General features: G+C 29.1%; 1 protein-coding gene across 1 annotated transcript; it reads left to right on the top strand.

Annotated features, from left to right (window-relative positions):
- Nucleotides 1-4568: 4568 nt before the first annotated feature.
- Nucleotides 4569-18569, top strand: LOC114129952 (doublesex- and mab-3-related transcription factor A2-like). The gene is made up of 5 exons (XM_050201113.1): nucleotides 4569-4874; nucleotides 9851-10046; nucleotides 13746-13921; nucleotides 14496-14795; nucleotides 16864-18569. Exons 1-5 carry the CDS (start codon nucleotides 4707-4709, stop codon nucleotides 17218-17220), a joined length of 1197 nt encoding a protein of 398 aa, XP_050057070.1. The 5' UTR covers nucleotides 4569-4706; the 3' UTR covers nucleotides 17221-18569.
- The last annotated feature ends 8484 nt before the right edge of the window (nucleotides 18570-27053 follow it).

Below are 27053 nucleotides of genomic sequence, written 5' to 3'. Positions count from 1 at the left end.
TTCGATTAATAAGAATTTTGTCAAATATTATTTTGTGTAATTTAAACATAAAATATCTTTACAGAATTTATGATAACGTATGCATTTTGACATAATTTATTTCTCTGAGATAAAATTATGAGGAATTTTGTATTACATTTTCAAAGTTTTGCTATTTTAAAATTGAAAAAACTATATTTTCAACAGCAAAATAATTTGCGAATTTTTATGATTTTAAATAATTTTGTCAGCATTAAAATGCAAACCCTTGTGAAAAATTGTGTTTATCAATTATCAATTTAATTTATCAATAAATAAAAATAATAAAAATTATCAATTATACATATTATTCATTATCAAACATTTTACCCAGTTAGGTTAATGGATTTTATCAAAATTGAAAAAGCTTTCATTGGCTTTAAGAAATTTAAAATTAAGTAAAAAAAAACTGTATTAAGTTTTTTTACTGCTTTTTCAAAACACTAAGTTATTATTATTTTTTTTTAATTGCAAAATCTATGTTACTCATAAGTTATTTTTAAAACTGGTTTAAAAGCATATTTTTAAAAATAAATTGTTTTTTAATTTACAGGTTTTTATAAAATATAAAATACATAGTATATGATATATTGTGCAGCATGAACTGGAATTGTGCTATTACCAGTGACAGGTCACAGGTAATTGCTGTATTTCACCAAAGCTAATTTAAATGCATTCTCTCACGAGCTATATGCATACTTTTTGATATCACGCATCTGCCTCGTATCGATATCATCGTGGTAATGGTTATATAATTACGAACTTGGTAATTAGTGTCTAATTATTGCAATTAGTAACACACTTATCATGACACTATACGTTCATATATATTAATCCGTTTTGGACATTAACTTTTAGCATCCATTGAATAAAGGACGGAAAACACGTTTCTTAGAAAAAATATTTACTATTCGATGGATGAAAAAAGATCAGTCATCGCATGTTCCAACGCTTCGACCGACATCAAAATTTACAATTTTTATGCACTCTTGACACATATAGGTACAACTAGAACTTATCATTAAATAGTAATAAATACCTACATAATTTTACATTAGCCAAAGTATCCAGTTACGTACACACATTATTATTGCACTCAGTAAGTTAATCAAAAATGTCCATTCATTTGCATCCAGTGAAAATTCAACTTTAAATCCAATACACAAATTATGTTATGTATAACATGCGGTGACATAAAATCTGGTATACACATCCATTATACATTAAATCGTGATCATATTATACTTTTTATAAAACGCCATTATATTCGGTCGTATGCGGTTAAATAACATTTATTTTATTTTTTGGAAATGGGACAAAAAAGACAAAAAAATACCAAATACCGTCGAGTCAACAGTTATAAATCCATACGATTCGACAAAATCGGGTGACCTGTCATTGGCATATTTGTTTATCCGCCAAAACGTTCAGCATATTTTTACATATTATTGTCGGCGACGAGAGGCTGGACAAAAAAATTATAATAAAACTAGAATTTTTTGACCATTTGCCGGGTCCGATCACTATATATTATTGTTATGGTATCTAGCGTTCAGACTGTGTGGCTGACGTCGAGGACTCGCGGTAAAGGGGGTGTCCGAAAAATGACCCTTTTTGTCACGTTCACAACCCTTTGCGATATTTCTGAACACTATAATATATATATGTATATAAATAATAATAATAAAAATACACACGCGAGCGTCGCGTCAACTATAAATCGGTTGTCATCGACAGCGTGGGGAATTTCGGAGAAAAAACACTATACAAAATACTATATATTATGTATATATAAATTATAATCTATGTACGATAAAGTGTATTAAAATGTCAAATGTCAAAATATAAAATGCATAACATATTAATCATCGATTTAATGTAGCGTGCAATACCTACATATTATGTTTGCAGACTCGAGTTAAATTATGTACATTTAGTTTTGTTACACCCTTCTAAACGTCGTAATTAGTATTTTTCAGAATCGTGTAAGTGCTGTTTTATTTAATGTTTGTTTACAAAGATAAATGTTTTCAACATATTTTATTAACTTTATTAATATTTCAATCTAAATTTCAGCTAAACATTAGAGAACAAACTGGATTCTCAATAATTATCACTTATCTATTATCAATTAATTAAATTCATAATCATAAGCTATAGCTATTTCATTATTGCCTGCTAAAACATTATATTATGTATAAATAATTGGCCTTAAAATTTTAAAAAAACTCAATACACTATGTATAAAATAAAACACTATAATAATGACTAATTTTAAATTACCTACTATGTAGGTAATGTGTGACAAATCTTAATTATAACAAATTCACTTGCAGTATACAATATACATGTTTTAGTAGCAATACAAATATTATATTAGAAGCGATTAAACAGCTATTATGTGATCCAAATTTATTTTTTCAAACCGGCATTTTAATATTACAATCTAACCAATGGCTGAAATTGATTAATTTAGGTAAGTATGAATTTCTATGAAAAAAAATATATATTAGTGCAATAAATTAATCAACTAATTTTAATCAAAGTAATAAAATTAGTAGAGTCTTTCCTCAAAGATCATACTTTTGCATAGAAGATGAACAATATTAAATCGTCTCCACTTAATGTCTAAAACCCCTCAAGGATCTTGCATAATTATCTCCATTTCTTTTTAGTATCTACAGCAAAGAAATTTGGAGGTACAACAATTGATATACAAATAACCTATATTTTTATGATACCAATTGTTCTTTTATTCCAACAAAAGGAAAACCAGATAAACATTAACATATCTTGTTGGTTAACTTCAAAAATTTGTGGCGGTACTGCAGTTTAGTTAAAATTTAAGTGTAACACACCCATTTTATTGCCACTTCTATAATAGTAGTGTCACAATTTGTATTTTGATGAATTGGCCATAAATATTTGGAAAGCCCTTGCACTATCGACATAAAGGCAAAATAGTGTGAGTCTTATATTATAGCCTCTAGTTGAAAATAAAGTTTCTTCTTCAGATATTATTCTATATCAATAACTTTCAATTTTTTATTTATTAATACTAACACATATAATATAATTATTGTTTTGATTTAGAAAAATCAAATTCAAATCGATAAATTATTTTTGCTTTCTATTGGCAGATTCATCAGTAGTAAAATATAAATATATTATATTGTTAGATATTTATTACCTACACTAATATTTTTTTTTATTTTTCTCAGTTGAAAATTCATGAAAAAAAATTAAAATCAAAAAATGCAAGGCGAACAAGATGGCACTGGACGGGTAATTAAAGTGAGTATACTCTGCAGGGCTATTATAATAATAATATTATATACCTATTACCTATTTTACACATTACGAGTAGTGTCGTTTTAGAACATTATAATTTGTCGAGGCACCGGGATATTTGATTCGAATATCGAACGTATCACGTGATCCCTAAGTATATTATATATCTACGTTCTATACATAATATCGTAATATATGCAGACATAATATTACGATATTAACAATAATAATAGGTACCTATATAGTATTATTATACTGTATACCTAGTTAGCGGCCGGGTGTTTTACATGCGGTTTAGCAGTGCAGCAGGATATAGCGCGCGGCGTAGGGATCGTGGGTATGCATAGCAGGAGATCTCTTGGCGGGACTATTACAATACACATATATTATTATATAGTCGCAATGCACATATTAATATATACGTATATTCATCGTACGATAATATAATATACATGTATATAATAGGTACCTATATAGCCCTATGCGCGGGATCGAACAATAACCGACAAAAATGTATATATATATATACCAACTGCAGATATACCTATATAATAATCTATTTAACATTATACATTATATATACATATACGCATAATATCGCACGCGTATACATGTCGCCTCGTCGGGGGATATATTATAACTATATAATAATAATAATAATATATTATGTCCATATACATATACACGTAATGTGTGTGTGTATAGGCATATACTATACTTATATATGTATATATAATATTATGTACAGTATATGAGGTATATGTATACAATATATATAATATACTTACACCGGTGCACCGCAGGGGGGAACTGGGTGGAGTTTGGCCGGGTAAACGCGGTCGGTGATTCGACGTGGCCCCCGCCGCCGACTTACTACCCCGCTAGACGTGTATACGTGTTACGGTTATTATTATTATTATTATTATTATATCATTTCAGTTTAATAGTCGCGTATATATATAGAATAGAGGTGCGTGCTTTACATTATACGCCTATGCAATATATATATATATATGTACTGCTCACCTGAAAATTATTTTATATTATGTACGGCCCGCGAGCGTGTGCGTTATTGTTCCGCCAAAATACAAAATACGAATATTATATACGTATATAAAGTAATACAATGATAATAATAATAATATATAAAATTATATTTACAGTGTGTGTGTGTGCGTGTTTGTGTTTGTAGAGCCGCCGCGGAAGAGGTATATATGTATACTGTGTAAGAATAAAATATACGCGTGCTGGCGGGGCGGGACTTTGCGGCGTTTCGAGAGGAGGAGCTCCGGGCCCGTCGCCGCGCCCGCCCGACCGACGACGACCGCGGGTCGGGCCCGAGAGACTCGACGTCGCCGTCCGGGTGCTGTGTGCGCGCGTATCCGCCGGCAGTAACGATGAGTTTGCCCAGCGGTGTGGACATGACTGCTGCCCTCATGTCGCAGCATCCCGCCGTACTCGGAGGCCTGTCTCCCGCGTTCTTCTTGCAGCGAGCGTCCGAGCGGTACCAGCGAACGCCCAAGTGTGCCCGGTGCAGAAACCACGGTGTCGTGTCCGCCCTCAAGGTGAGTGTTGTCGCTTGTACGCCTACGTCTAACAAAATAACCGTATAACGTTAAACATGAAGTGCTATACTTTGTGCGGGGCGAACGCAGCAAAAAAAAAAAAATTTTCGAAGGGGGTAGAATGTAGACGGTGGTCTGAATCCCCCCCGCGTTTAACGCGGACTATGTGTTATAACGTTAAGAGTGCATTTTTTATTTCCCCAAAAACGAGTGTATTCTTTAATTCGTATATTATATAGGTAGAAGGTACACGACATTAAACTCACTTCATGTTTTTGAACACGCGTTGCTCCTCGCACAGTCGCACGTGTTTACGTTTGTTACAATATATTTTCAAATAATTGTTTTCGACATTTAAATTATTATACCTAATAATTTACGAACAAAAAAAAGACTATTTGAGTTTTAATAAAAATGAAATACAAATTGTATTTAATGTGTGTAGACACCGAATTAAAAGTCAGGATTGATAATGAATTATACGATACCACTGTATATAACTCGCATATTGTATATATATATTATGTCATGCGTCCGATTATACCTTCATTACAAATAGTACTTTATATTTTTTAAATATATGTGATTATAGTTGCGCCAATAATTATATTATATACTTCTTATGCGAACAAAATTTTTGATCATGTTGGTGGTCTTCACTAATTTATAAGAGAATTCTTTCTCATCCACCGTTTTTTTATAATAATACATTTAAATAAATTTTAATGATTGGATTTTTAATCATACTAAAATGGCAAATAGTATACCTATTATTACTTAGTTTTTTTATGATGTTGAAAGAGTGTTCAAACAAAATAGTAAAATAGTATATGATGTACAATAATTTTTTCAAATGAAAACTGATTATTACAAATTGTTAAGAATATGATTTTATTGAATATTTTGATATTTATAATCGAAATCCATATAAGTATTTTCTGAAATGTTAAACTTCAAGTACTTAAGATAATTAGCCATGACATATCGACATAATACAGATTAAAAGGTATGTTTAATAGATTTAGGTGTTTATAATATAATGGTATATTAATATTAGTATTTCATGAATATATATATATATATATAATATAACCACTACTGTCTAAGGGCTATTATACCTATTACACTTAGTACATAAAGTTTAATAACACAGAAATTGTTGTAATTAATCTTTTTTTAAGTGAGAAGTAATTGAAATGTACTAATATTTATCTATGTATATATATATATATATATATGTATAAAATCCTTATAATAATATTATTGTAGAAAACATCATAATTATATATAAGAACATAAATGTACTTTTAAAAAATATAAAAGTAATCTTTTCAGAGCTAAACTTTGAGTTAATTTATTTTTATTTTATTATTGTTACTCGTTATTCGACTAATAGCAGTTAGTCTTTTGGCAAGTTTAACCGTTTATTGATAATTTACTCAATATCGATATGTATTGGTTACATTGTTGCATATTTGCATAAATTAAAACAATTAATTTTGTAAAGCTATCCATTGAGGTTGGTAGTTGAGTTATTAGTGCACGTGATATAAGGTGCACACCACACTTGCGTTTTGTTATCATTCAGTAATTAATACTCATAATTAATAAAATAATAAATAAGATTATTATTAACGAATAGTATATAATATCGTATATATATATATATATATATATATGCATACATATATATATATATATAATATATATATATATATATATATAATATAACCACTACTGTCTAAGGGCTATTATACCTATTACACTTAGTACATAAAGTTTAATAACACAGAAATTGTTGTAATTAATCTTTTTTTAAGTGAGAAGTAATTGAAATGTACTAATATTTATCTATGTATATATATATATGTATAAAATCCTTATAATATTATTATTGTAGAAAACATCATAATTATATATAAGAACATAAATGTACTTTTAAAAAATATAAAAGTAATCTTTTCAGAGCTAAACTTTGAGTTAATTTATTTTTATTTTATTATTGTAACTCGTTATTCGACTAATAGCAGTTAGTCTTTTGGCAAGTTTAACCGTTTATTGATAATTTACTCAATATCGATATGTATTGGTTACATTGTTGCATATTTGCATAAATTAAAACAATTAATTTTGTAAAGCTATCCATTGAGGTTGGTAGTTGAGTTATTAGTGCACGTGATATAAGGTGCACACCACACTTGCGTTTTGTTATCATTCAGTAATTAATACTCATAATTAATAAAATAATAAATAAGATTATTATTAACGAATAGTATATAATATCGTATATATATATATATATATATATATGCATACATATATAATATATATATATATATTTATTTTATATTATATTAGTAATTTATTATTAAATTATAAGTATAATTACTAAAATAAAACTGAATGTAATTTATATGAATTGTCCATGTTTTATTACTGATGATACACGATATAACATAATATACATATGCATATTATATAAATCACTTAAAGTTATAAAACATACAACTTATGTAGGTACTCATATACTTTTATACTCTATAAGTGTGTATAAGAGAAAAATATAAAAACAACTCTTCAGTGTGAATACGATTCTAGGAACATAAATTAGAATATTTTTATCTCACTTTTATTAGTGCACATTTAATTAACTTCAAAGAACCACCTATTTATTTAATTGTATTGAAACTAAATTTATAATGTTCTGTGTTTTTTTTTCTTTTTTATTAGCTTTTAGTTATACTATTACAGCTCAACAATTATAAACAAAAAAAAAAACATATCTAGATAACAATAAAATATTTAGAAACAAATTTTTTTATTTAATTGTATAATAATTTGCAATTATAAATCATTTGCTTTTTTTTATATGTACATTTAATTATACTGACAAAACATATTTTGGTTAATTCATTTAATATGCATAAAACGTATGGCAATTTGACGTAACACAACTTGTAAGATTACATGTTTTATAAAATTATCATGATTTTGTACATTTATGTTTTTAAAAAACTACGAGTTGTCTTTATAATAAAAAAAAGTTTATAAATTACAATATTTGTAAGTTTAGGTTTTATTAAATAATTATAAACTTACTTATTTGCGTAGGTACCTACTGATAAAAATTTAATTATTCTTGATATTTTAAATATATAAGCAGAATCATTAATTTAAATAATGTATACAGGTATTAATTTTATAATAATGATATACTTTTACTATAAAATATGGTAAAAAGTTATATTAAAAATATATGTAGATTACTATGCTCAAATATTCTTTACAAGAGGTAAAATCCTTTGATGTAAAAGTATAACTTAGTTGATAATAAAAAGGTTTAGGTAGTCTCTTGAATATTTAGATATTAATCTATCTGTTGATCTTTCTTTTTCTGAACACATTTAATTTATTTATGCCAACCGATGCGTATCATACTAGGGTTTTTATCAGGTTATGGCGATTTAGTGAGTAGTGACTTACGTTGAATGTTCGATAACTAAAAACGTTTCATTGTTCATTAATGAGTTAGAATCTAGAGTATATGAGTCTATAATCTATCCATCTGACCTCGGTCAAATTAGTCATTTAAAAATTACTTATACAGATTTATATTTTGATATCTCACTTATAAATTTGAAATGGGATTTTCTGTAAATACTAAAGGAACTTATTTTGAAACTAGGTATAGGTACACATAAATTTAATTATGCGAAATTCATTTTTAACATTTTAAATGACAATGCTAAAACCCCAGAGAATAGGATGGTGAGTTATTACTTTTTACGCTAGGTTTTAGACTATTGTATAGTCATTTCTTTTACAGATTATAATTTAAATGAAACAAAAAGTTGAATGTTTCGGATGTGTAATAATGTCATAATGTAACTTAAATAATTTTGACTTCAGTTATTGTAATGAATTAAACTTCGGCGCTTATATTTAAATGTTTAATAATAAATATTAAATTATCTACTTATAGTTATTTATAAATATTAGTGACAAATATATCAAAATAATTATTTATTGTATAATGTTCAAACTCCCAAAAGTGCATTGACAATCATATTATTATTATTTATTAGGTATTCACGCTAAAATCTATTGATAATAAAAATAACACTTATGAATTCGTTAATCGTTTGATCTATAATATTTAACATGCATATTCATAATAATAGGTATGGAAATAAAGTAATACCTATAGAATCAAAAAATACAAATTACAAATACTATATTTCATTAAATTTATAATACTACAATATTATTACTTATATACGATATATGTATTTTATTTTATTAAATGCATGTTTTCATGTATATGAATGACTATTGGTTTTTAACCAAAAATGAGGGGTTACAAAACAAGATGGAAATATGGAAATATAATTGGTGATTGCTATTTTTTAAGTTTCTCACATTGGTGATAATTTCAAATCATTAACTACTGGTGTTATGTTTAATAAAATATATTATTACACGTCATTACTTAGTGGACTAATATTGGTTCAACTTTCCATACAACTATTTAAATACTAAATGTATATAATAATATTGCATAACTAATGTTTACTTGTAAATATAGAAAAAAAGTGTTTGCATATTAATATAGTATAGACAATTTGATTATCTATTATTTATAAATTCTGTTTAAAATAATGTAATTACTAAGTATATAAATATGCTTTGAAAAAATTCTTGCATATTATTATATAGATAAATTGTTTTATTACTAGCGGTATATTTTGTACACGTTTAAAGTATCTATACCTATTATATTAAAAGATATATAGATGAATAAAATTGTATTTTTTGAAATTCGATCAATCCTGTGTTTTATTAGTGTTAGAAGTATTACACATTATTGATACTATCTTACTTTAAAATTAAAAGTAATTCGATTTTTAAACATCAACGCATATTATTATGTCTATATGAATTATAATGTTAATACATACTATTATTTTATTATTTAGGGACATAAACGCTACTGTCGTTGGAGAGATTGTGCCTGCGCAAAATGTACTTTGATAGCAGAAAGACAGAGAGTTATGGCTGCCCAAGTAGCTCTAAGACGACAACAGGCTCAAGAGGAAAACGAGGCCAGGGAACTTGGATTGATATACCCACCACCATCGTCGTCATCTTCAGCTGCTGCTAGATCAAGTCCAGGTAAAATCATACAATCTTACCATATTCCTAAACTAATTTCATACTTGTTAGTCGGTAGAAATTTATTGATTATTAAGCTATTGTATATATTATATTCTTAACTTATCCAGTAATATTTTTTATTTTATACACACTTTATGGTATATTTCTAATAACCCATCTTTTATATAATATAATATAGTCGTCATTATCAGTTTATTTTGATAAAAAATTACATATCAAGCTAATAATATAGTATACTAAGTAATTGCCACACATAGTTTTTATAGAAATTAGCAAAGGATATTATACTATTTAATCATAGGTTATCATACTTAGTAAAATAGAAAATAAAGAAAACAATTATACGTAATGTATTATGTTTCATTCATTTATATGCTTAACATTATTTAAAAATAAATATTTACGTGGAAAAATAAGTCAATATCAATGGTCCATAACTATATTGGCCATAAATTTTGTTTAGAAATTTACTACAAATGACAAAATGATAAAAAGAGTGAGAGTCCATGAACCATAATTTTATATTATGGCGTATTATGTGCAGTTTTCGGCTATTCGAAATTTCTAATTACATTACATTTACATACCTATATACGCATTACGCACAATGGTATACAGGATAAAGGAATATATTACTGTTTAATTGACGTCTGCGATAATATTTTATGTTGCCAACCGAAGGAAGTATATAATAATAATTATGGGCTCCGTCGATAGCGAGGGTGGCGCGAGGAAAACAGAAGACCCTGTTTATGACTGTGGGTGATGTATATGGATGTACACACGCCGCACACATAATAACCACTAGTAACATTATCCGAATTCCTCTTTTATTGCCGCAGAATTCTTCTTGACCTCAATTGCTTGCATTATTATATTAAGTATATTATTATATACGATTTTAACTCACCCCTAATCGTCTTCATTGTTTAGGGCATATTATTATATAGGTGTGTGTACGTATATATTATATTTATTTATGTATGTATGTATGTGTGTATATTATATTATTTATAGGGAAGGGTGTTTCTTATTAAGAGGCGCGTTGTATGTGTACGTTCACAATGGTGGCTAAGAGGTTATTATAAAACAACGCACACACAACTTAAACACAACTACCAATTAACCTCTACTCTTTACCCTCCTTAACTCACTTTAAACTTTTTGTTAAACAGATAACATTGTATGGATATTCCAAAGACGTGGTTTTACACAATGTTATCTTAGGAGTTTAAATGCTTGAGCAGTTATTTGTGGGGTGGAAAGGATTTGCAAAAAGTGGTAGCTAAGTAATTGCTTTTACAGACTCAAATTTTGGCTTTCCGCAGATATTACATGATAAAACAATAATATCATTTGAAATGCACTTGGTCACAATATTTACCCACTGTATTCTTCGCCGAGATAGTGTTTTTTATTAAAACTAAAAATAAACGAATTTAAACCGTAAATTTAAACAAAAGATGGGGAAATTATAAACGTATATATTATATTAATTGAGTAGTTGAATATGCCAAGGGTGGCGTTACGTTTTTTTAACATTAAAAGAGCAGTTATTTAGGGTTAAAAATCGCAGATTAATAGAAATGTTTACGACTACGCAAACGCTATCTCGATTTATTATTTTTGTTAAAAATTATTACTTAAAGAACACTTGAAAACGAAACATAATATATTGTAATTAAAATAAAATACCTAATAACTAATATAATAAGCTAGTTTAAGTATGTATAAACATATAAAGTTTTAAATAAAAGTTGTACGCAATTATATTTGTGATAATTCTATGCAACCATGTTATATTTTGTTAATCCGTATTTCGTATAACTATGATATATACCTAAAGTTTCAATAGAAGAACTACACGTAAAGTTTATTATTTTAATTATCAGCATTGGTATCTCTGAAATTAATTTAAGAGAATATTTAATTAAGAAATAGTTCAAAATTAATTAAGTATAAAGTCGTGATTTTTACTTAACTTTTGGAAAATAACGTATTAAAGTATACTTTTATTTTAGTCATTTTATTTTTTTTTGCAAATTGTTTTCGCTGATAAATAAAAAAATACATATATAATAGGCATATACATAACAATAATGTATAATGTAAGTTTTCTAATAAATTGTGTTTTATATTTTAATGCACTTTTTTCGTTTTAACTTGGTTCTGTAAACACTAAGGTACATAGCAGTGGTAATAATAACGGTATAATATTATAAGAACCGTTTTTAAAAAAAAATAATAACTTTCAAGGGTGCGTTAAACTCGTTAAAGTGCCGTTAAATTTAAAGTTAGGTATATGTATATATATGTATATAATAATATAATAATAACAATATTGTAGTCTCGATGGTACAGTATATTATATAATGTACTAAAATACGGTAGGATTGAAGGAAGTTGGGTAATTGGTTGTGATTGTAATGTATTATAATTTATATAGTTTTGCGTAAACAATTGTATACCGCCGTCGAGTGTCCCCGCAAACGACTGCACCACCGTATATATACATGTATATAGTTATATATATATGCAAATTGTACATGAGCTGTTGTGACTTAGTGACTTATGCATATGTTTATAATATTATATATAAACGTGTACATGGTGGTAATTCACCTTTGCAATTAATATACTTAACTATGTATACATAATAGTATATATACATGTATATGGTTGTGCGGAAAACAACTGCAGCGCAGGTACCTATTTAAACGTTTCAATAATAACGAAATCCCGCAGGCGAGTTTGTACAATAGAGATTTTGTATATTATGATGTACTCGGGCGATTCACTCCGCACTTATGCGGTATACTGCACCCGCGGTAAAGAGGGTTGTCGGGCTTTTAAGAGCGCGATCGCCATACTAGACATATTATATTATAATCCAGCCACCCCCGCGTGTTTAAATTGATCTCCCTCACTCTCTCTCACTCTCTCCTTTCTCTCACTTGTGCCTCCGTCCATCCATTTCGCGCACTATTCGCCCTCATATAGCCCTTCCGTTATACCTCGTCGATGTGTTATTTTTTCAGCCGTAAAAAAATAATTGCCGCATTTTATACATGGCCTATATATATACATATAAATACAATATACATACATATATATACATGATTATACACTCGAATATCTTCGACGAACGTTGTATTATTTAAAATTTTATTTTCCACCACGTACGCACGCATAATATATAAGCCTCGAAACGATACGTATTATTATTATTAATTTTTTTTTACCATTTTCCAATAATATAGTGTATATAGGTACACGTTATATTATATAAATACAAATGCTACGAACACGTGATTAATGATTCGTCAGTAATAATTATTATTTTTAACCACATGTATTATAATATACGAGTACCTATGTGCACATAAATGTTGTACTCGTCCGTATAGACATTATTGCATGTTATGTGTATACACTTTGTTTTTTTAAAGTGTACGTGTACGGGTCGATTAAGTCGTACTCTATTATATATAAGTATTTGTTAACACAGGAAAATTAAATAGAAGTAATAATATAATTTTATGACCGCTGTTTGTACAGTACGCCATATTATGGTCTTGTCACATAATGATATTGCACTTTTCATATGATTCTTTCCTTAACCTTTTATACTCACTTCCGAACTCATACACCACCGAATTAATTAATTGAGCGATTTAAATATTATGCCGATTTTAGACGAGAAAAGAGCACGTCTCAGTTCGGAAGAATCCATTACTGCAAAACACGACCAAACGATTGGAACACAAGATCAAAACACTCGAAGCCGGTCGTCCAGCGTGTCTCCGAACGCCCCTACCCAAGTAACATCTACACAGTTTGCCGCAAAATTCAACAGTCCAACGAGATCGGAGGTAAGTTTCGATTTTTGTTTATAGTATAATATCTTACATATAATAGTAATAAGTTATTATTAATAACTATACACTATGTGGTAGTTGCGTTATGACATCATGTCCTTGTATAAATATAGATAATTATTATTTATTGTGATTATATATGTATAACATATGTTCCTTTCATTGGGATAAAATTTATACGATAAAGTGACAAAACTTATGTTAATGTGTGAAAGGCGGTTATTTAGAATGAGTATTTTAAAATAACAGATTATGTTTAATTATTGATAATCATTCATCATTTTTACTTAAGCTTTTTATCGAAAAATATTTTTTATTTGAATTAAAATGTCCTTATATTAAATACGGTCATTTAAGTATCCTTATCCTTCTATGAGGGTTTGAAACAAAATCATAGTAATCTTAGACAGAAAACTGCTGTCTCAATTTTTTTAATATAACTACACATTATTATTTAAAAAATAAAATTATAAGTGTTGTGTTTATGAATATTCTAAAATTTAATATTTAATTACCCCGTCTATATCACTATAATATGTTATCTATATACTTAAATATGATTTAATAGGTGGAAAGCAACGAGAGCAGCAATGAAGCTGCACCGGAAAATCTGTCGTTGCCCAAACGAAGAGATTCCAGTTCACCGACCGAACCCGACCGTTCTCGGTTGCCATCGAACTATCCAAATTTTTCCAGTTTCCTGGAAACGAGCGCCGCAGCTGCCGCAGCAGCAGCCGCCGGAGTTAACTCCGCTGGACGGTCGGCCGTCGATGTCCTCAGGCGCGTTTTTCCGTACAAGAGACGAGTGGACATCGAAAACGTGCTTCAGAGGTGCAACGGCGACGTATTACACGCAATAGAACTCATGGTAAGTACCGTACTCATAGTATATTATATTGTAGGCAGCCGTTATAAATGACACTGAAATTCTACTTTAAATTTTGGGTTAAATAAGTGTTGTATATTGCATAATCAGATAGAAATTATTTGAAAATCAACACCCTATACCGGCAAAACGAATATTAAATTATTTGAGCGGTAATCCATAACTGACCGTCCACAATGCACGTCCTGTGAATACTTTCTAAGCATATACACAACATAAGATAATATGTGCTCAAAGGCACAATTAAGTTTTAAATGCATAACAAATTAAGAGGGAAATATTATAAACTGCAGTATAATAGAGTCATGCGTAAAATAGAAATTTACTAGTTTTAAAATATTTACTCATTATATATTAAATTAAACACATAATGTTATTGATATTATTATTACTCTTTTAACAATAATTTTACGAATTTTTTAATACACTTAGAAATAATATAAATCGCCGAAATTCCACATTTAATGTCAAATAACTCCTATTTTGTTTTCAAACCCTTTATAAAATTCATTCACGATCGTTAAACATTTATGTTTCGGCATAATAGAAAAATATGATTATGGAAAACGTTTAGGCGTTGTTCAAATTTCATTCGGAGTTGTAGAGTCGACCATAATATCAGTAGCTGACACATAAGTATTATAATAGTAAAGAAATTATGGGTTTGTAATACAATAAATAGTTTTATCGTCATCGCACAGTAAAAGAAATAAATCTATACGAAAATATAAAAAATGGAATTGATCGAATTTGTTGGTTTGTGGACAAGGGCAATAATAATAATTTTACCAACTTTTATTCTGCGTGAAAGATTTGCTGTACGGTAAAATAATAAACGTTTTCTAATTTTTAACATTTAATTTATCATAATTTTATCCGAGAGATAGTCCATTCAAACATTTTAAATATTATTTAAAATTCATATCATAGATAGGTATAATGTCCTTTGCAGTTGCATCAGCGTTATATTTTTTGATGATCTGTTATAAACTACAACTTACAATGTCATTTAATTGAAGTAGAATTATAATAATAAGTCAAATGTCTGATGACGCGCCCATAATAATATTGGCAATTATCGTGTTTTACCATTCTAATAGCTTTCGTCCTATAGTGATGTAAATGCTCACAAGAACCCGATTTTTGTCGCTTACTCGAGCAGTCGAACATAATATTATATTATTTCATTTTTATTTACGGTGTTTTCGAGAAGTTCCCGCTCGTACCCTTTATATTGTACACGTCACATTATGATATATTATTTACATTGTCAATTCTTACATATGCGTACCTATCCCATACGGTTTATTTTTTTTTTTATACACGACACAATAATATTATAATGATGTTAAAAAAGAAAACGCATTTGGGGTCGATCCCTTTTAACTCGAGGCCATATTGTAAAAAATATCAGTTCCTAAGTTTAATGTGTACACACTATACATGGTGTATTATATTATTGTCGTCGTATTCGCTCGTACACAGTTTTACTCGTGTAAAACTGCACGTTAGGTTAGGTTAGGTTTTTTAAGAGATGGAGGATGGATAGATAATAATTTAATATCTACTACGGCCAATCATAAAAAATGTGACAGCCTTTTTCGGGCCTTATAGGTGAGTGGGTGAAATATTAAACTCGTCTATAATCTCCTCTTAAAAATCATTAAGGTCGCCATATTACCATTGTGGTTAATGGCGGAAACCATTGTGTTGACTTACAGATTTCCATACGAAATCGCATCTTTTAGTACAGTGTTTTTCAAACTTTTTGCAATGGCGATCCATAAATTTGATCGAAAAAAAAATCAAGTATGCCATAAATAATTTAAGGCTAAAATAACCGTAATCGTAACCACGAGTCGCGACCCATCAAAAATATTCAGCTTACGGTTTGGGAATCGCTTAGTTAGTTTAACATCGACTGTTAGGACTTTCTAATCACTCTTTGTCTGTCTGTCTCAACTTTCCACCCACAGACAGTACCGATAGGCGCTTACCGATATGTCGATATGTCACGCATAACACACCACCCGTACGTCGCGTGTTTCAGATGTGTTCTTCGGATCAGCTGCCGTCCATGGCGCATCCGTCCCTCATGGACTCGCACTCGGCGTTCTCGCCCATGTCCGCAGCCGCAGCCACGGTGTGCACGGCCGCGGCCGCGATGACGTCGTTTCACCACCACCACCATCAGCAACAGCAACAGCAGCAGCAACAGCAACAGCAGCAACAGCAGACGCCGCGTTTCCTCGCCGCGCCGATTCACCACTATCTACAACCGCAACTACACCACCTCACCACCGTTCACCCGCACGCCATGACCTACCAGTCGCATCACCTGAACCAAGCGGCGACGTCACCGCGGTCGCCGTCACCAGGTTCCGACAAGACGTCGTACTCGGACTGATGCTAAACGCACATGTAGCAGCGCAGAGTCCGCATCGTCGTCACCCATCCACACACACACACACATCCATAAATTTATCCATCCGACCGATCCACTAAAGCGTACGTTAATGTTACGACTGAGGGCACGTAAGTTTTTGACGAGAAAAAAATCCGATAACAATAATAATGTTGTTATTTCCGGGGCGTGAAGGCGATGGTAGAGTCTCCGGAAATCTACTTCCTCCTTCTCATTCGCCTTGTCTACATCGATGCGTATACGACGTAAGTACGTCATTTAACAACGCGAATAATATTCATCTATTTTATTTAAAGATATATCATTCGTGTATTTTCGAAATCACTTCCTTACGTTGCGTATAAAATCGAACGCGTATACTCCGAAAGCGTTATAAACGACGAACTGCTGCCGTAGGGATGAATGCATTATTCCGAGTCGTTCGAGTATCGCGTAAAACCAATTACGGTCTCTGAATAATTTCAACGCGTGCAAATCTTCCTCGAGTACCTACCTTTTATATATATATATACATGTATATTACAGTACTTATATTACGCGTTTTGTAAAATACATTTTTAACAAAAGTTATTACATTTTTATAACAATTACGTCGTGTACCTTATACCTAAATTGCATTACATATAGGTATATGATTGCTTTAAGAAAATCGTTTTTATAGTTTTAGTGTAACTATATATATTTATATAATATATAATGTATAAAGAAATAAAAATCAGCTAAATGTTTGTTGTACATGTGTACGTAATATTATAGAAAACCAGTTGTAGCGTTCAATTGAAATATATTTGAATAATTTAAAATGTTCGCCATCTCATTATATAAGATAATTCTTTCAAACAATATTATTATCAAATATATTATAGCTATATGTAATATAAAATAAAATAATATGTACATTTATATATTATTATATTGTATGCTGCCACACACACACACACACGCTTGAAGTTAATTGTTCAAGTCCGCAGTGTTGTGCCCTGTGTTGTGCGTATACCGACGACATCATAATAAACTGTGTATTGACGTATTACTAATATAAATGCACAAAATATAGCAATATCAATATTATGTCGAATGTAAATAATTACATTATATAAAACTCAATATAATTAATATTATATACATTTATAAATTTAATATTATTTTAAGCGCCTATTATTATTAAAAATCGTGTTCGGAATTTAGCCGTAGCACTTAAAAAATATTATTATTATTATAGGATTCTACTATTTCTACGTTATTTTTTATTTTATTTAATGAATACAAATGTTTGCTTATACTGTGTTTAAAAACTGTTTTAAAATTTAAATAAAATGTAGTATTGACTATTGACGTTTTTTTATATTCGTCCCCGTCCCATTTGAAATCCGATTCCGCTGGAGTGCAACACTGGTCGAAATCGACGTTGTTATTTTTATATTGGTTTACTACCCCGTCGTTCATGTCTACACATCATATTATTATTTAGTATGTTTCGTATATAAGTAATTGTACACCGACATTTTGAGTGTGTCACAAATCATCAAATATATTAAGCACTCAAATACGAAAGCGACGTTATTAAACAGTATAACTGATACAGAAAACTTTTTTTTATTGCAAACATTCAAATATCAATTTAAACAACAAAAAAAGTCAGTGTAACAAAATATCGAGAAGGTGTCGATTAAATTTTAAAATCGAAAAAAACGGATGATCAAATACGGTGAGTTTAAAAGTTTATTTTCAGTTGATTATAATATAGCGTGTGCGTTATTCGTCTGAATTCTGAACAAAACGTTCAGAACAAAAGTCGAGTGAAAATAATTCAGTGACGTTTCCAAAGAACGGGGCAGCCGTATTATTGTATTATATAATATATAATGAGGACACGTGCTCATTTAAAATTTTAGGTTTTCATCAGTCATCACAATTTCATATCTTCGCACAATGATTTGTATTAAATTCAAAAATCCAAATGAATATATAATATAATTATTATATTATAGTTGTATTATAACGAGAACCCTATAGTCATAAATCGTGTGTAAACTGTCATATCTTATATTAACGATATTAACAGAAAACCATTTGCGATAAATTTTATAGTGTTTTATTATAAATTTTAAATTTTAAAGAGTAATCATAAAATAGCGCGCAGGTTGTTAGGGTAAGAATGTTGACTGCTATGTGAACTTTTTCCAGGTGTACACAATTATATTGATAATACATATTATGTAAAAAAAAAAATAGCATTGTGCGTAGTGCGTACAACGATATAATATGTATACTTAATTTTACCATTAACATTTGGTGCTAAAACAAATATGACAGTTATAAATCATAATATACATTCAGATATCCTTTGCGTAAAGACTTCGAAGTACATCTAGTCATTAAAGTATTATGATTCGTATAATAATTCAAAATTTATAAACAAAATTATTTGTTTTATATTGTGACATTATATAAAGTGATTTACGCGTGCGTTCTAAACTGATGTACTTATGCATTTTATGGTAAGATCAATTAAATAAATGTTACCACCTCGATCTGTCTTGAATGATTTTCAGAACAGAACTTTATAGTTTAAATAATAAAGTAGTAAAGTTTAAATGTGAAGGTACTTGAAATGTTCTCTGACTACTCTACCGATATGTCTGCGCATTCTGTTTAAGTGTCTTATCCAATTTGCGTAAAATTGAATACCCCATGAACAGTATAAGTTGGTTGGACTAAAATGTTCAATATCGACACTTTTTAGTACAATTTTTTTTTTTTTTTTTTGGAGGGGGGAGAACTATTAGAACTGTCGTAACACGTAGGTGGTAGGTGTATGTGTGGCATAGATTTGTTTCTATAACTCCCCGGTGGTCAGCTATTTGGAACTAGCAACACTGGTCGTTGCTTACACGCAAAGCGTGGGCACAACGATAAGTGTAGACATCGCGCCACACCAAGTCACTAATACACATATATTTAAAGAAATTATAATTATATATATATATTATTAAATATTTGGCAAAATATTAATATATATATAATATATAAATATTTTTACAAAAAAAAAAAAAAAAAACGATTTGAAAGATAACAAAATCGTAAATATTTAAAAAATAATAATTTTTATTAAGTTGTTGGATTCCTGTAAAATTTTGAACAGTTATTGAGTTAATATAACTATATATTAATATATTATGCTCTGCGAATAAAATATAAAACGTATAATTTTACAACAGTTTTGTTTCATAACGCTTCAAACACAACCAAAAATATTGTACATATTTTTGAAATCTATTATTATACTGGAAATAGTTATTACTTTATTATAAACTAATAAAATAAAAATGTTTAAAATTTGATTTAAAATTTTGGAAATGTAATACAAGATTCAAAATAAGTTGTTTTTATCGGCATTTAAAAATATTAAAAGCACATGGGTACAGTTTTAATTCATATTTTTTCAAAATCATCAAAATTTTGAAAATATTTTGTAATTAAAAATGTATAAAACGTTCAATTTTTATAGTTAAGGCTTAAAAATGTAATACAGTGTGTTTCTAAATTCAGCGGGGACTTGAAATTTGTAGGTATATTGTATCATTATTATGTTTTACTATACTAAAAGACATTTTCAAAATACATAGATTCATTTTAAATTATTTCTTATTTATACCGTATTAATAATATTAAAATAAATTACTTTAAAAGTAATGATCATTGCATTTAAATGCATCACATCTATTACAATGACTTACTCGATAACGATGTACACTCGACATAAATTGTGCAGCAGAGAGGTTATCTAGTTTTCCATTTTTTTTTCAGTTTTAAAGATGACCAATAAAAACAGCCAATTTGATTGTTACACTGTATGCTGCAATGAAACATAAATTTGATCATTTGAGTATCATCTGTTTACGTTAAACCACATTTTAGTATAATAAATATTATTTTAGGTTCCGACTTCTTTTACTGATGTTCACACTGATGTCTTTTTCTCTACAAACTAACCATAATTATTAAGTCATTTTACACACCGTTCTCCCTGTAAATTTTAAAATTTTAAATGTATGCGACTCATGTTTCATTTGTTTTTACCGTGTACGTGATAATGGTTGAGATATATAATACGTTTTTTTTTACATTACGTATATATATACAACCAAACTAGTATATATTATTCTGTTAAACAGTATTGTTAAATTACTGAGTATATATAGTGGTAGTGTGAAAAGGGGGCGAGACATTACACGTTTGCAAAAGCGAAAATTGATAATGACAGGGTGGAAAAACCGGAGGTGTTATCTGCCAAATTAATAAGGTTTCTACCTTGCGGCGCGGTCTATGAACTGGATGTTCCAATTACACCACAGCAGACTTGTCAAAGAGTATCCACAGACCCTACCCTGCGGGGCAAATAGACGTGTCAACCGCAGTGGAATATCAATTTTCTGGGTACATGCGATTCAATTTAAATCTGATTAACTCGTGCACCTCTCCCCCGTCCTCCGTGAAATACATTTTGAAAATACCCAATGTACTATATATATTATATATTATACTATATCGGTGACGAAGCAACTTCTCTTATTTTTTTCCTCGCGATTTCCATTGTTATCGTGATACCGTTTTTCAATTTTCCTCGACACCTCTTTTGTCAACATTATACAATCTCGCACCAATGATGAAATGTTTAAGTGGTAAATGCGAACTTATCCCGACTTATACATATTGTAAAATAAATTTTAATATATATATATACATATTTCTCGGTCCGTGGGTTTATTTTTGAGTTTGTCAAAAAATAAATTAATAAATTAATATAGGACTAACCCATCGTCGGGAGCTAAATGGGAATCGAAAAGACAAATACCTAATATTTTCTAAGTGTATTTCGTATTATATGTATTTTCTAAATACTGGTTTAAAATTTAATATTTATAAGGTATTTAACTGTATACAACTTATAACAATATATATTATACATATATAGATACTATACATGTATTTAAAAGTGCCATGATATCGATATTTGTTTAATATTTATTTAAAATCATATTTCCCAAATAAAAAAGGTACTTTTTTTCTACAAACAACAAATGCACAATATTTTTTATGTAAGCTGAATATATCATAAATAATAAATTATGTTTAAAAACTCAATTCTATAAAAGCCTGCATTATACGCTGTTCGTTTGTTCAAAATAAATAACATTTTTTCAGAGTCCATCGGAAAGTATACACATAGTTATAGTAATATCACTTGACTAAAACAATTGACTAATGGATGGTTATAACTCCTATATTACCTGTTATACTTGAATAGATGCCTCGTTGTTATTACATAATCCTACCATTGTGCTTTGGTTCCGTTATTATAGAATCTCACTGAAGTGTATTTAAAACTAACATTGAACCATTCAATTTATTTATAGAACGTATATACTATTTAGAGAAACTTAATGTGGCCGATATATAGGTCATAATCCACCAAAAGTGTAGGTTGTAGATACCTTCTCTTTACCAGCGATTGAGATACCGAGTGATAGTATAGATTCCACCAAAACAATAATTATAATATTAAACATTATGTTTAGTATATCTACTACTTAACTACACAGTTAAATATTCTATTTTTTATTATACTTTTATGTGTGAGTATAAAAAAAATATTTTCATAAATAATTTCGGTACTAAGATACTGTACATTTATGTTCAATGATATAGTTTTAAATTATGACACAGTTAACTCAATTATATCGTTTTTGTTTTTAATAATTTATTTTATAATTGATGAGCTATAATAGTTTTTACTGAAAGGTAGTAAAGAATATAAAACATATACGAGTATATGCTTATTAAAGATTCATAAAATGTAGGTTACCTATACTTAATTAAAATAATTATTTTACCATGCAATGTTTTATTTTATTGATTTAAATTACACAATTTCTAATTTATTATCATTTTTATGACCTCACAATTTAATACAACGTTTTATTCAAAGTATTCTTCAATATTTAGTTATTTTAACTATGGCTAAAAATCAAAAATTCACAAATTATAACAATCATTCTAAGTATTATATTTGTAAAATGTATTTTAAACATGGTTTTTACTATGTTTTAATATTTTATTTCTCAGACACTATTACACGAAATTCATAATATGTATTTATGTCGTAATAGTTGACATTTTTATAGCTACTAATTATTATTTATGTGAATCTGAGTCGTTTCAAACCAATATTAATTATGTGTTATCAAAGTATCAAATATATGATGAAAATAAAGGATTTGCTTTATGAATCTGATATTACTAAATTATTTAACTTATAAAAGGAAAAATAAGTTAAAAATTCCAAGAAAAGTGTATCATTTAATATATATCATATATTATTATAATGTAAATATATACAAATATTTAGACTATCGTGGGAAAGATTAGAATCAGATTATTTCGATAGTTCAATAAACACATTAATAATTAATAAGTACCATAATGTAATAATTAAATAAACATAAAATCATAGTAAGATTTAAAAAGAAACAAATGAATCATCATTATTATATCTTATTTGAAAAAAGTTATGTACTTATGTTCTGTCGACAACTATTTTGACCGTTTCAATTAAATATAAATGATAATACAATAAAAAACTCTACCTAGAATATTCAACTCTATTCAACTCTCTGCTCCACTCATGAGAGTTTAAGAATTGAGTTCAAGAATGAATTTATGAATAATTATCTAATTTTATTGACATAATTACTTTATCTTATATAAAAATACAACATGATATTTTGATTAAACTTGTAACAAAACATAAATATATTAGTATATGACTATGTATTAATTAATTAATTAGAGTCAAGTATGAACTCTGAACGAGTTCTTTTTAACTTTTCCTAGTAAATATACTAATTTGTTCATGAGTTAGAACTGCATAGCCAAGGATCTATAACTGTAGCTTCACAATACAGATACGTAGTAGGTTTTCAATTTAAGTGGTTGTTTTTCATAAAAAAACGTATTGCAGAACAAATACAAAATTGATGTCGGTAAATTATCTCTCTTAAATAACCTATAAATAATTTATTTAATAAAACAAAAACAACAAAAATATGGGATGGGATGGAAACCCGATTTATGTGGGATAAACATGGTGTTTCTGGACAAACAATAAAATATATATATATTATATTTGCGCGTGCATTAATAGTGCTCGTACACCAGAAACTTCAATAGCAGGACAATGGATTTAAAAAAAAGATCGGTTGAGACGATAAATCAGAATTTAATTAATCTTAGATTTGTGTTCACAATAATGTAGTGTTATTGTTTGTTGTGTCGGCCACGTGGCATGGGTATAACAACGTAACTGCGACGGACGTTAAGTCGCATTTAAATCTATCCTTTACTACTTGAAAAATTCCTATTCAAAATCAAATCACTCTGCGTGTGTCCTGTGTCACAGACATTCACCCTTCCCTTATTTCATCGTGGCAACGGTCTCCAATTAAAACTAATTTTAACCCCTTTCGGTCGGTTTCGTTTGTAATAAGGTCGAAGCGTATATAGATACAATGGTGATAGGTGATATAGGAGTGATCATCCCCCCTCCTCCAAAATTCAAAAATAAAACTTAGTATAAACTCATATAACGCATATAAACAAATACGCCGTTACTATTGTCGAAAATCTTATTTATCATATAAATTTATCTTTCTTTAAAATGCTATTTTCGGATGAAATATCTACTGCGTTTTTTGTACGAAATCGCTACTATACACAATATAATATACTCACTTTTAAAATACACTACACAGTATGGAGAGTTACATTCATATTATGTGTTTCATCATACAGTCTAAACATTATGGACTATAGAGGAACATGATTATGCGTTAATAAACAGTTGTAGACTGCTGTATGCAGCTATAGTGCGCTACTTAATAATACTTAACATAATATATATTAATATATTAATATAGATATATACATTGTTTGTCTTCTACAGTACGCCGCTCATGGGTAGGCACGGGTAGGTACACGCCTTAATAGTGTCTAACTTTCCTTAAAAGACCACGGGAATAAATTAAAAATGATTATGTATACATGTTTTGTTTTTTAATACACTGTTTGCTCGCCACTTGGTTACACTTGGTTACTCTGCAGCGGACGGCGTTAATGGCTGCGCAAACACGCGCGGTCCAGCGCTGTTTACTCAGGTATATACACACACACGGCGAGGTTTAGAAAATGTGTTCATTTTTAAGCAAACGCGGTACCTACATAGAAGCAGCAACGGGTTTTTTTTTTTTGTAATTTTTTTTCTCCTCAAACAATACAAGCAGCATCCGTATGGAGATCGATCGGGGCTTATTACGTACAGCAGTCGAAGACCATCGAAGATTTTCACAGTTGTAAGCGTGCGTTAGAATAACTTTAACTGCGCCTTGTACGTCATTACTTTTCTGAAATACTTTACGTATCGTTTGAATAAGTGTAATGATTCATACCTAGTCATAATAAATACAGATGCATTTTCTCGTTCGACAATATACAGTGTAGTATAACCAGTGCGATTTTTTAAGTCTAAGTAAATTATGATATATATTTATTATCTTATACGACCACGAGCTACACGACCATTGTACGTGTTGTTATATTATTCATATTATACCAAACACATTTTAAACATTTGCAATAATATGTATCTTTATTCGTTCCAGTATTAATTAGCGTCGACTTGAAAACTAGAAATAATTATTAACAATACCACTCGTATAAGTTTCGAGTCATAGAACTAATAATTGTAGGTTTATTTTATACAAAAATAAAATAAAATGTGCATGCGTCATATTAAATTAATAACCATAAAATGTACGTGTGTAATGTGTATAATAAAACTTCTGACGTTTTTCAACTTTGAAATTGCATTAGTCCCAGAGAAGGAAATAGCGACAACCGTAGAATACATATATTATATTGTAAATAAAACATTTAAGTATCTGTACAGTTGCATACACGAACAATGAGGAAACTTGTTATTTTTTTTTTTCAAATGTTTTCTATAGGGGACAAAAGGCTTGTCGTCGTGTATATTTGTGGGTAGGTACACCTCCTTATAGACTATGGTTAAACGTCTCAAACATATATGCACGCGATATAATATTTTATATCATAAAGCATTTTACAGAGGGCAAAAAAGAAATCTCCGGCACAATAAAATGAACACACTTGAAATGTTATGGATCGCTTGTATAATATATTATATACGTGTATACTGTGCATCGTATGTGTATATGTGTCATCGCTAACAACCAAGATAGATCTTTTTGAGTTCTTTTTTTCCTCCCCTCGTCCAAAATGTAATTGGAGAATGTACTACATCGCATACGTCTACTAAACATGCAATAAACGTCGGCGGTCCTTTTGGTAACTTATACGCCGAAAAACACAATATTAAACCATTTGTACTCAAATTTTGGAAAAATATATTATATTGTGACTGAACGTATTTTCCTTCTGCCGCTTCGTTTATTTCCTTCTCGTCATGTGGAATCATTTTTTTCTCGGTTTGAACACATTTACCCTATATACGAGCATATCATTATATGTTCATAAGAACATCTGATAATTCCATATTATGCACACATATTTTATTTGTATACGTCTGTATATTATATAGTTATGAATATATAAAAAAAAAAATGAGTGGCAGATGAACTGACGAAGGTCATTGTGAAACAAGCAAAGTTTTAACCCCTTTATTTAGAGTGGACAAAAAAAAAAGTACAACGTAAAAAGGGTGCACTGTGTGTACA

This window comes from Aphis gossypii, chromosome 2 (assembly GCF_020184175.1).
Source record: "Aphis gossypii isolate Hap1 chromosome 2, ASM2018417v2, whole genome shotgun sequence".
In the NCBI taxonomy this organism is placed as follows: Eukaryota; Metazoa; Arthropoda; class Insecta; order Hemiptera; family Aphididae; genus Aphis; species Aphis gossypii.
This window is presented reverse-complemented; position numbering and strand designations above follow the sequence as displayed.

Bases quoted from the DNA above. Each gene is read 5' to 3' on its own strand.
- LOC114129952 (XM_050201113.1), top strand. From the start codon at position 4,707: ATGAGTTTGCCCAGCGGTGTGGACATGACTGCTGCCCTCATGTCGCAG. The intron at 4,875-9,850 runs GTGAGTGTTGTC...TTTATTATTTAG, and splicing joins GTGTCGTGTCCGCCCTCAAG to GGACATAAACGCTACTGTCG. The intron at 13,922-14,495 runs GTAAGTTTCGAT...ATGATTTAATAG, and splicing joins ACAGTCCAACGAGATCGGAG to GTGGAAAGCAACGAGAGCAG.